Source organism: Mugil cephalus, chromosome 12 (assembly GCF_022458985.1).
Source record: "Mugil cephalus isolate CIBA_MC_2020 chromosome 12, CIBA_Mcephalus_1.1, whole genome shotgun sequence".
Taxonomy (NCBI): Eukaryota; Metazoa; Chordata; class Actinopteri; order Mugiliformes; family Mugilidae; genus Mugil; species Mugil cephalus.
Window position 1 is genome coordinate 9,812,342 of NC_061781.1, and position 12,522 is coordinate 9,824,863.

The following is a 12,522-nucleotide window of genomic DNA, read 5'->3' on the forward strand; positions in this document are numbered from 1 at the left end:
ATCCTGCCGCGGCGCTGTCATTAGAAACTGACGTCGTTTCAGCTGACGCCTCGGAGGCGGAGACGACTTTGTCTCGGATCTTTTCTTTGCATTTCTCCCACGCGTTTTCAAATGGGAGGGACTAAGACAAAAGGAAAAGATGTGGGAGAGGGGGTGGTGGAGACGGGAGAAAGACTGTAAAAGATTTCACACCTGAAGAGCCTCAGCGGTTGAGGTAAAATGAGATCGGGTCCGTTCGCTGTTAACGTCTCGCCAGCCATTCGTCGCGCTCGCTCCGTTTGCTCTTTGAGTGTCTCTCGCTCTCTTGTTGTTTTGTTGAATAACAGGCGTGAACTGTAGTGGCTATTTGTCCAGAGACAAATCAAACATACAATGCACAATAAGCTGAGCCGCGGCCAATGTGACGCCAACGCTCACCAACTGGACGCCACCATTTCCCGGACAGTCGGTTTAAAAAAAGAAAAAAGAAACTATGAAGGCTGCAACAATAATGATTGGAGAGGTGCTGGAGAAGCATTGAATGGTTTTGGGGGAAAAAAAAAAGGTTGTGGGTGAAATAGTGTTGATTAATTGGCAAAAGCACCTTGAAAAAATACAGAGGACAATGTTCAAGGTTAATCACAAGTGGCAGAATATGTCAAGCTGCCAGTTGTGGATGGTTTTTAGAAGCCTGGTGATGCTAATATACTGACATGACAGTCAGTATTTGCAAGTACAATGTGATTCGTGTTTGAACTAAAAAATATTCTTTGTTCATCTAATCATTGTCATTAAAATGACAATAATTTAATATCATCAAGAAAACATTAATTTCTGGTTTCAGATGTTCTCCTGTGCTTCTAAACATGACTGCGTACACATACAGTGCTTTAGTCTTTTTACCAGTTGTGCACATCTGTTAAAAATAGAAAACTGAATGGATGAAGTACACTGTTCATTCACTGGAATCCGTATCTTTGCAGCCCCTGCGATCCATATACATCTGTATTTAAACAGCTTCCCCCTCGAATGTTCTCTCCTGTTGTGTCAGACTGAATGGGATAGTGTTAGTAAATTATAGCCTTCAATTTTCTGCCAGTTCAGGTTAGGTTCGGGCTTTTAGACGGCACTTTATCTACAGTTCATCTACATTCATATCAAATGTTGCTCCTCGATTTGCTGTGCGTAGGTCTTTTTCATAAACTGGTTTGCGAGACGAGGAAGCAGACTTTAAAACCCTGTAAGTGCACACAGGTGTTAACATGTATCACCAAGCCACCAAGTCTCAATGTAAGGACACTACGAACGTCATCTTCTCTGAAATGCTTCTCAAGCAGGGGCTCGGTTTAGATATAGGAATGCAACTAACTATGGTTTTATCTCTTTTTTTATTTATTATTTTTAATGAGTGACTTCAGTGGTAATTTTGACAGTTTATTTTTGTTTTATCTCTTAGTCTCTACATGTAAATTCTTAATAGTCTTAGTCACATTTTAATCATTTTTATCTTTCACAGTTGTAGCTGATGAGAAGTAATTCCATTTTACTCAACCTTTAATTATTACATTAAGTCAAACTAATTTTGTCAGATATTTTAAATATTTGGACAAAATAGCAGAATTCTTCTCTCAGATAAAAGAAGTAGCTTACAGAGGAAAGAGTCATTCCTGGAACTATGTTAAATGCTAATCCATTCTACACTGAACGCATTTAACAATATGAGAAAAACAGAAGGCAGTAACTTGATATAGTGCAAAACAGCATCGTGAAACGCACTTAGCTGAGATTTATTTAACTTCATAGTTATCTTATTTACCATGATGGAGGCTAGATGGACAGGAGGGTGATGCGCCATCAAATGCTGTATTCTTCCCATTTAATTTGTAGCCACAGAGCTTGTGGCACCTTGCTAGATTACGTTCAACCGCCTGGGATCAGATGATACCAATCCAGTGACTGGGATGTACATTTTAATAAAGTTCATTCATATAATGAAAACTAGAATTGGAGTGAAAAGAAAAATCACATATTGTAAAATATAAACAGAAAAATGCATATTCTTTGCACAGGAAAGATGAAAACAAATAAATATATGTTATATGTCAGTAAAATGCAGATAACAAAGACATTTCTCTACACACTCGCTGTGTGTGTGTGTGTGTGTGTGTGTGTGTGTGTGTGTGTGTGTGTGTGTGTGTGTGTGTGTGTGTGTGTGTGTGTGTGTGTGTGTGAGGGAGAGAGAATAATGGTGAAGCAGCTGAGTCACTGTCTTTGTTGTAGATGAAATCAGCCTGGAGGGGATGGTGGTTCACAGAGCTGAATGCAGACCGGTCGTCACTGACAACTACATGAAGCTGAAGAAGTGAGTGAACTTGAAAATTTCTGTCTCAGACGCCACAGTTTGAAAGGTGGCAGATTCTCACAATTAACTTATATAAGATGAACATAAGTGTTACTGTGCCTCACAGTTTCATTGGGTAAGAAAATTATGTAAGGAACATACTGTATAAAAAAAGTGGACGTAGGCTGTGGCTTTAAAAAGTGAAGCCAGTGCAGAAGTACCTGAAGGCTTGGACACACCAAACCCACACCCACACCCCACGGTGGTCACTAAAAAAACTTTAAACAGGCAGAAGTAATGATAAATAAAATTTACTGCTTTTGCTTTGGTTCAACAGAATAATAATAATAATAATAATAAAAAAAAATAATGAAACTGACTCGGACAAAAATGATGGTACTCCTAGAAAAGACTGAAAATAATTTGACACGCTAGACAAGGTGTGTCCTGTAATTAGCATCCCAAGTGTATTCAGACTTGTAATCATTTAGTCACCACCTCCAAGCAGCTTGATGTTCCTGTAATTACAGTTGCACATATTGAGACGTTTAACGTCCACAGGACTGTAGCCAACCTCCCCGAACATGGCTGCAAGAGAAAAACAGATCACAAGTTGAAGAGAAGGATAATACAAATGATAACCAAAGAGATTTGGTTATCAGACAGAGACAAACTCCAAGTAAACGTACATCAGTGTCACCATGCATCGCTGTTTGAGCCCAAATGGACTTAATGGAAGACGACTGAAGTCTCTCTCTCTATACATATATGTATATATATATATATATGTACACACACACTTTTACACAATTAATACACAGACACACATGTGTATTAATTGACATGAAAGACTTTTAATTATTATTAATTAGATTTGAATATATTGAATGATCCCTGAATATATTGAATTAAACTTTGAATATATTGAATGAATATTTGTATTCTGCCCCACTACGACAGATCAGCAGATAGACAACAGGTCCCAAGAAAAACACTGCAAAACTGGGCAAACAAAATTTACAAATTAATTTTATATAGCGAAACGTTAATGGCAAAATGAATGTATATGCTAATTCTAACATTCGCGATCAGCGAATCCACAACAATAGACTTAGACTGAGACAGACTTTAATGATCCACAAGGGAAATTACTTTGTCACCGTAGCATTGTTGCACATAAAAGTAAACACTCATAAAACCACAAGCATTCCCCAGAGTGTTAACAAGGGCCGCAACCAAATCCTGAGCCCACTGACTCATTTTTGCTGCAGGTGCAGATACAAGATGGCGGCAGTGCATTCAGGGCGTCAGTCAAGGTTCATTCAATATATTCAATGTTTCATTCAATATATTCAAAGTTTCATTCCATATATTCAGGATTTCATTCAATATATTCATGGTTCATTCAATATATTCAAAGTCTAATTCAATATATTCTTTAATGTGGAGGGTACCAACAATTTTGTCCACATATGTAACTCTCAATAGCAGTCTTTCAAGGGGAAACCAGAAGATCCAGGACTTGGTAGGAAGCTAGAATGTGCTACAAAGCTGTCATTTCACAAGTCATGCTGCTCAGCTCATCAACTCTCATCATTCAATACAGCATTACGGTCATTAAGTAAATTATAGTCAATACTCGGAGTACAATACACAGTAGAGCTGCTGATTCAGGAAGTGAGTACCTTATGATTGGCAAGTTATTAATGCGTGGGCTTGTATAATTTCACCTTGCTTCTCTGTACACTTCCCTCTAACCTAAATTTGTTTTCTGCTGGTTGTTGTGTGTGCTAACAGTGGCCACGCCCACATGCAGCCAAAAGAATGTACTTTAAGTCAAAATACAGGAATTCACCAATACCACACATATGTGATGGAAAAATATGATTGGAAACAATAACATTAGGTGTTACAGTTACATTTTATATTTTGTAATATTTAGAGATGCACCTAACAACGGCGACTGGATAATTGGACATAATTAATGAACACATTAGTCAAACAACTGTTCTGCTCAGTTCGCTTTAACCACCAGACAACACAAAGTCTGCGTGAATTCATTCAAACACAGAAAACTGGAGACGTTGGTGATGCGTTGACGGGCGGCATCGCTGCAACTGTTAATTCACGCACACTAAACACTCACAGTCCACTCTGCCTTTAAAACAAAAAAAAAAAAACGGGTTTCTGTCTCCTCTTCCCTGGAATATGTTACTTCAGCCAGAGTTGGTGGATGGCATTGCTATAGCAACAGCATCACGGTGGCAGATGCACTGCTACAATACAACCCAAGGCAAACACACAGCACAGTTTGCGTTAGTGTGTGAAACCATTTCTGTGTCAACCGTCAAACGGGTGAGACGGAGATGATGAAGTGAAAAACAAATGCTTTCTCTGTACCTTCAGACTCTTCTCTGTGGCTGTCCTCAAACAGACAGCAGGCCACCTGGCTGCTGTTCCCCTCAAGCGTAGCAGGGTGATGATATCGGTTCATGGCAGCAAGGAACACACTGAACCTGTCCAATTGTATTTCATTACTTGACAAGAAAACTTTTCACTTTCGGGCCCAGTTCTGTCGTCTCTCATTTGGAGGCCAGCTGACAAATGTTTCTACTTTGCTGCAGTGTTACGCCCCGTCTAGGGGTCTAGGACGTAGCATAAAAAGACCCTCATCTTCCCCAAGTCCCAAGCAGCCAAAAGGACAAAAAGATACTAAATGTGGATCAAGGAATTAAAGAAATGTACTGTATAAACCATAAATCAATTTCGGAGTGAACCCAGGCTAAAATAACAAACAAAGGGAATTCACCTAGAAAACAACCCAAATCTAACCTAACAGAGACAAATAAAATACAAACTCTTCCCTACATCGACCTATCCAAAAACAGGAGAAAAAAGGAATAACAAAAACGTCGGTTCACTCCTACTAATCTTGAGACCGCAAGTAAATCCAAAAGCCAAGAGTAACACAGGTACAGGGTGGTGGCCGGTTGGGAGGTGGGGAGGATGAGGGGCTCACTGACGGTCGCCATCTTGGATTTTTAAATTGCTCCCTCTTCGCTGGTTATCAAATAGGAAGTCGACTTAGGAACCCCCAGCCAATCCCACGTCGGCTACAACACACACCTATCTGAATAAAAAGAGACGGGATGGAAAAGAAAAAACAGGGAGCACCCGCTCCTGCCAAACAAATAACACGACCTCCCAGAATATCTTTGAACACAGGACCTGCTGTTGCTTATTTGGTTAGTTTAACCTCAAGGTGCTGACGACAGCCTTTGCGCTAACAGGCACGTCTGTCACCAGAGATCAAGTTAGATCCCAGAAATCCAAAGCAAACTCTGTCTCTCTCTCTCTCTCTCTCTGTTAGGCTGCAGATTAAAGAATCCATCAAGCCTCAACGTTTGTCACAGCAGCTGGAGCGAGCCGTCACCACCGTCTTCAAGCCTGTGGCCAACCACAATTTCAACGTGAGCAGTAGGAATGCACCACCCACCCTCCGTCCGATCACGCAGAAGCGCTTAGTAACAACATGACAGACACGCACGCAAGCGCACACTGTATGAATGCAGTTGCAGTGTGCCAGAGTGGGCTTTGTCCACTGTTATATCCACTAAAAAGACTTTTCTTATCAGATCGCTAACCTGCCTGCAGGTACATGGCACCTACTTTATAAGTGGAAAAACAGGTCATTGGTGCATTAATGCCACATACTGCCCACCTATGCACCTGACAGTAAGGTAAGTGGTAATATTCAATACATGAGCACATTATCAAGCTTAAATTTACCAGTATCAGGTGTGATACCTGCAAGTCTGTACTTAATATCATTATGACTGATGGTCATAATCACTGGTCAGTTGTATTTCATTACGGTAACATCTGACAGATGGTGAGATATATGAGGCAGCAAGTCAACAAATGGGCTAGAGGAAGGATTTAAGGAACTCTGACAAAGGCCGCAGGTGTCACAACATACAGTGCTTGTTTCATGTGGGGCCTTGTAGCTGCAGGGTCAGGGTGTCCACGCTGACCTCTGGCCACTGCAGTGTGAGTAGGTGGTCTGGTCCGATGTGTCACGTTTTCTCTTCGATCATTTTGAGGGACAGACGGACGGGTGAGTCACTGGTTGGTACTTTTTCAGGGAAAAGTTTCACATGTCAAGTTGAGGTTCTTGGTCTCAGAGCAATTCTTTTAGTCTGCGAGAAGTAATGTAAGATGTAGAGCATAGAGCTGCGGACATTGTCAAACCCGTGGTGTCCAGGACAGCAGGGCAGCAGAAAGGCCATGTTGACCTTTTAGATGAAGTGGTCTCAGTTTGGCCCATGGTGGTGGCTTTCAGCATTTTAGTTTGTGTTAGGAAAGGAGCTGAAACTAACTCGTACTCTAATTTGGACTAGAGCAAACCAACTGTAGGTCTCTAAAACTCATTCAACAAATCATGACATTTGGATCCAAGAATTGTCTTTTAACGTTTACATCAGTAATATTACAAGTAGTAATACGGAGTGTGACTCTAAGGTGGAGTATGAGAAGAAGAAGAAGTCGGAGGGGAAGATGGTGAGGGCTGAGCGGCAGGTGGTGTTGGATATGCTTTTCTCTGCCTTTGAGAAGCACCAGTATTACAACATTAAGGACCTGGTGGACATCACCCAGCAACCTGTGGTGAGCAGCACGCACAGAAACACGTATAACACATGCAACACGAACACTATCACTGAAAAGACTGGGGTCGGGGGGCAATACACCTGCCCACTATCCACCTTACTTTGTTAAATTTGAACAAATCGCCCACGGTGTGACGTTCGGGCCTGTTCACACTCTCTGTTGTGGCTGAAATTTGGGCCAATGCGTGTGCACGCAAACACACACGCACACACACATACATGTGATGAATCAATACAGAGCAGTGGATTTGTTCCAGCTCCCAGTGAACAGCAATGTGTAGGTGCTGATGAGACCTTGAGGTCCTCCTTTCCCTCTGATTGCATCTGATTGCATAACCATCGGCTGAGTAGGAGTCAAACGCCCCACTACACTCCACACCATCATTTCTCTCCTAAAGCACTTGGCTAACACTCAAATTAACTGAACTAAAGTAACCGTAATGCCCATTATGAAAAGTCTTGAAACACAGCGCTGTTATTCATGAGGTAGGGTTGAGTGACTGCGTCTTTAGCAGCTCAACAGAGACACCTAGTGGTCTTTCTGGAGTACGGTGAGAAACGACTGATGAGGAGCAGCTTCCATCGCACAGTTGATCAAACTAAAAAAAGCGCATTTTTACTGCTAAATGAGAAGCTGCTTACACTGAGAGTCATAGCAACGGCAACATTTGAATGAGATTCACAACATAAAAAGACTCAAATTGAACATCAAGCCAAAGGACTCCAACGTGGATAGAAAACGTTCATAGAAAATAGACAAGAGCTTCCTTGATCCTTAATGTTTTTTATCTTGATCATTTCTTGATTTAAATCTGAAATCAGCTTGGCTCTGGTATTATCCACATACCTGATACTGGGATTATTATAATAATATAGATCATGTTAACATAAGATTAGAGATATTAACATTTTTAATTTCATGCCTTTGAAAGGTATAAAACCTCCATCACAAAATGGAGTAGTTTGGTATTTTGGGAAACATTAGTCTACTGCCAACGGCTGTTAAGCCTTAGCACCAAGATCAGGAAAATGTTAAAAACATTACTTTAGAATTAGTAATTTTTACACTTCTATGTTTGTTAAACCAACCAGATATGTTACAAAATGTTACTTAATGAACTTTAAAGATGCTCGTATACTACTGGACAATGCTGGACCAGCTGGTCACCCTTTATTTTCAAACTAAGCTTAATGGCTAATGCTACATATTAACTGTATGTTCTCAGCCAACTCCGGCTCCTTCATGGCAATGCTCTTATTTTACTCATATCTGTTGAAACAGCTGGTACGTTACATGTACCTCTAAAGCTCATAAACACATCATGTGTCATTTTTTTGACTATAAAATGTAATAATTATAGTTTAAAATAAGTGCTCTTTAAGTTGCTGAGAGAACATGGGGGGACACCAAGTAGCTTTGGATCATTTGCTCTGTTGGCTCCATCTGCGTTAATAATGTCTGGTGCCAATGTGTGTAGTCTGTCAGTTTTAACCCACCTTTTCTGTTTGGCACAGACCTACCTTAAAGAAATCATGAGGGAAATTGGGACGTACAACAGCAAGGGAGCACACAAGAGCACCTGGGAGCTGAAGGCCGAGTACCGCCACTACCACTCTGAAGAGGAAGAGGAGGATATGCAGACCGCATAGCACCTGCTAAGTGTACAGATAGAAGCCTCTGCACCCATCAGCTTAAGCAGAAATTCACGAGGCGTTGTTGAGTTTATTATTGCAAAGGTTTGCTGAGAAGAAGCGGATCTTAAATAAACATGGATATTGTTCAGCATGTTGAATCTCAAGCTGGTTTTTGAATTCACGCAAGGACGTCTACACTCGGACCACAGACACTTCCTGGTTGCTGGGTTTAGAGTTAAGGAATCCAGAGTATGAATACTACACATTTTCCTCTACGGATAAACATTAACAGCCATGCTATTAGAAGCATCTGTGACTTACGTGTTGGTGACACTTGTTTCTATTGATGCTGCTTTGCTACAGTTCTCGTTATTAGTTCAACCTGCATGTAAAACGTCTTGCCTTGAGGATGCTCTCTGCAGACTGGTGCACACTAGGTGGATGTGGGTTTTTATTGCACGCTTGTTCAACCTACCACATCATTTTAATGCTCACACATTGTAACACTTTTCATCAGAAGTAACACATGGACGATTTGAAGAGCAAAATGCCTGGCAACTCAGTTCCAGTCATGGTTTTCAACAGTCACTATAGCAACAGGTTTAAGCTGTACAGTGAATCACACATAGGCGAAACCTGCTTCTGAGTATCTGACCACACCCCAGCTAGTCATGAGTCAGCAGGCAGAAGGCCTTATTAGAGCAGGATGACACTGTTTAAGAGGCATAAGGGCGAAAACTAAATCCTAAACAGATTCATCATTTATGCATTTCTCAGTGCACTTGCGAAAAAAAAAATACCAAAATGCCCCTTGCTTCAATCTACAGTAATGCAAAAACAAAGTAGTGGTACTTAATTTTATTTCAAATAAACCAGTTGTATTTTTTTTGTTTTATTGTAGATGGATTCGTATTTAATGCAACGATAAACACGAAGAGGATGTCGGTATAAGTTGTTGCTAAAACAGCCTTCAGTCAGAATCAGAAGCTTTATTCACCGTCCTGTCTTTAGTTTTACCACAAGAACTGGGCCATACCTGGGAGAATAAAAAAAAAAAAAAAAAATAGACACTGCAAAAGCCAAAAGGTTAAAAAATGGATTCAGTGATCATGTTTGATTCGTCCAGATTTAGTTGTAGTACTGTGGGCCATTATATGAATATATAAGATTTCATGTGTCCGTTCAGGCACGATGCAAAGTTCTGCTCCTCAGGTCTGCCTTGAAGCAGCGGTGCGTTCAGCAGATGCGATCCAGGTAGTTACTGTAAGAGAACAGGACAGAGGTTATATACCACACATGTGCACAGGTCCTCCTACACTTTCTGTGAGTATTATGGGTAAATATTTAGCTGAAATACTGTGCATTAGAATAAGCTAGTCACTTATCTATACACTGAACAACCATAACATTACAAACACCTCTGAACTATTCCTGAACCATGTTCGTTGGAAGCGTGCTAGCACCCATTAGCTTTGATGTTCCCAGTCATCAACTTTGAGAACAAAATGTTTACTTTCTGCCCAGTACATTCCACCCACCAACAGACACTGTGATGACCTGGTCCACTGCTATGGCTGATCAGTTCAATTGATCTTGACACCAAGCCCTGGTTTTTCTTGCCAAAACCTGAATGTCCCTAAATAACTAGGGGACGAACTGTTTAAGACTTGGTGTACTTACGACTTTCTCGGCAAGCAGACCGTCCTTGAAGAAAAGCATGTATGGTTTGTCGTCGTCATTGTAGTTCAGCAGTCCCACCATGCCTTCGACGTCCATGTTTTCTCCTGTGAAAAACTGTGGGGAAAACAAATGCGTCAGACGTCACTGGTGCCTGGACATGAATGAGCTGTGTTAAAGAACTGATTTGGTTCTTCAATTGAACCCACCTGATAGTCTTTGAAGTCTTTCATGATGTTGCCAACTCCCACCTTGACCCTGGCTTCAAAGTCTTGCGCCTTCTCTGGGCTCTCCTCCAGCAGCTTGGCCCTAATACTGCACGTGCAAACAGAGTGACATCCTTCAGTGCTAGTACGATGCTGCAGTTTCCCTCATACACGACTTTAAATCTGTATTTATTCTTCTTTGAATCGACCATTCAGCCCCGATACTCACGCTTTCACGTAAGACTTGAGGTATGCCACGTAATCTGCCTTGCGGAAACTCGTCTCTTTGAGTTTGTGGTTGAGGACGATGTCCACGCCACTGGACACCGCGCTGTCGTTGGACTCCACTGCCTCTTCAGCTGAAGCGTTGGCCGCAATTAAGGAATCGTCAAATTGCTCATTCCGGGTGACAATCTAGAAATTTTAAGCACATTCAGTATTCAATGCTTCATGCTGTACTCTCACAGTCCTCTGTGTTTTAAGTAGTTAGTTCACTTCCACTCTCATGACAGCATTCGTGACGTCATGCAAAGACAAGACCACACACTACAAACCGATCACACAGATCAGTCATCAGTCCAGTGACTCAACAAGGAAACATTCTTCTGACTCTTGTGAGTGGGAGTGGGACTTTTTGCTAATTAAAATCTGCCATTCCTCCTGATGGCACGAGTAGAAATTTCACTTGGAATGTCCTTTTTTCCTACTATTGTGTGAGGCTGACCCCAGTTTTACCCATGAACCATCAACTTACGCTTCCATAAACCATGTAGAAGACCTTGTCGTCGGTTTCTTTGTATTTGAAGGTATCCGCGAACATCTCATCACCTGTATCAGACAAAGAGCAGCGACACATCAGAATTAACAGGTGGCCTCTTACTTTCAGAGCTAGAAGTGGCTGTGATTATATTAGAGTCTGGACTCAATAAGGGATAACTCTCAGCTGTGATGTAATTGATACATCAGAATTGTTATAATTTCTCAGAGCGAGTGAGCTTTTTGTTATACCTGGATACAGAGTGTTTACTAAGTACTGCCTTAAAAACTTATTGTTACATTTTTCGTTTACTAGCTCCAGATTATCTACCTTTACTTTAATTTGGCGTTGGTATGTTCAAAATACTACTCTTTATCAATTGGATAAAGACAAGAGGATATTCTGTGTGACTTCCCTACAGATCTTACTGGTCTCACTCACGCTACATTTAACATTTCCATGTAAAATTAAAATTTGTTCTTTTAATTTGTTTTATAATTCTTGGTGGGATGGCTGGGGAGCATGCTGGATAGATTAATCTGGATAATGACTCAACCTTGGTCAACGTTGTTCTAGGTGCGGCACATTTTTTAGAAACATTTGCCGCACAAAAAGTAGATCATCATGGCACAGAAAGGCCACGTAACCACGGTTCTTCGCCGAGGCGAAAGCTTACATTTTATACCGCGGTCTCCCCCCCTTCCCCGGCCAAAGGATCAACCAAACGATTCCCCCCCCCACTTTAGGACAACTCTCCGCGAACTTAACTATGCCCAAATTTAAAGGCTAACGGGCCGCATCATGGCCGATGGGGTGGCTCACAATAGAAACCTATCTGATAGTTTGGAAATTTCCAGTTAGCGCTAACGAGCAGCATGCTAGCACGCATTAGCTTGATAGTACACACATAATAACACGTGAAAAAAAGAACCGCAACGACAGTAGCGACAGACATATACCATGGCAGACGACTCAACCAGGCAACTTACCGCTCAAAATGCACTTGAAGATGATCATTGTGCTGCTTTGTTGTTAACTTGTCCAGAGACAGAGAGAAGGCCGACCGTCCTAAGCGCACGAGACGCAGAAAAAGAGCGAGCAGGCCGCAGGGAAGTGATTTTACATCCTGCTGACGTCACTGCGCCTGGGCTCCAACCTCTGCTGCCCCCCTCCGGCGGGGTGTCCAGAAGTGGTACTACACCTCCGTCAAAGCACGTTTCTGCTTCTATTATTTCAGATAAGATGGGTTTATTCGTCATA

The 12,522-nt window shown here is 41.5% G+C and overlaps 2 protein-coding genes across 3 annotated transcripts in view; one reads left to right on the forward strand and one right to left on the reverse strand.

Annotated features, from left to right (window-relative positions):
* LOC125017495 (general transcription factor IIF subunit 2-like) overlaps window positions 1–9,793 on the forward strand; it is a 43,857-nt gene extending 34,064 nt beyond the window's left edge. For both annotated transcript variants that reach the window (XM_047600751.1, XM_047600753.1), the window contains 4 exons: window positions 2,260–2,341; window positions 5,691–5,790; window positions 6,842–6,985; window positions 8,503–9,793. In XM_047600751.1, the coding sequence (XP_047456707.1) occupies window positions 2,260–2,341; window positions 5,691–5,790; window positions 6,842–6,985; window positions 8,503–8,637 (461 nt within the window). In that variant the 3' untranslated portion in view covers window positions 8,638–9,793. The remainder of the gene's footprint in view (window positions 1–2,259; window positions 2,342–5,690; window positions 5,791–6,841; window positions 6,986–8,502) is intronic.
* tpt1 (tumor protein, translationally-controlled 1) lies at window positions 9,466–12,410 on the reverse strand. Its single transcript, XM_047600754.1, has 6 exons — window positions 12,252–12,410; window positions 11,260–11,333; window positions 10,735–10,919; window positions 10,509–10,614; window positions 10,303–10,416; window positions 9,466–9,883 (listed from the first exon to the last, which is right to left on the reverse strand). The coding sequence occupies exons 1-6, from the start codon at window positions 12,277–12,279 to the stop codon at window positions 9,881–9,883; spliced, it is 510 nt and encodes a 169-aa protein (XP_047456710.1). The 5' UTR covers window positions 12,280–12,410; the 3' UTR covers window positions 9,466–9,880.
* Between the last annotated feature and the right edge of the window lie 112 nt (window positions 12,411–12,522).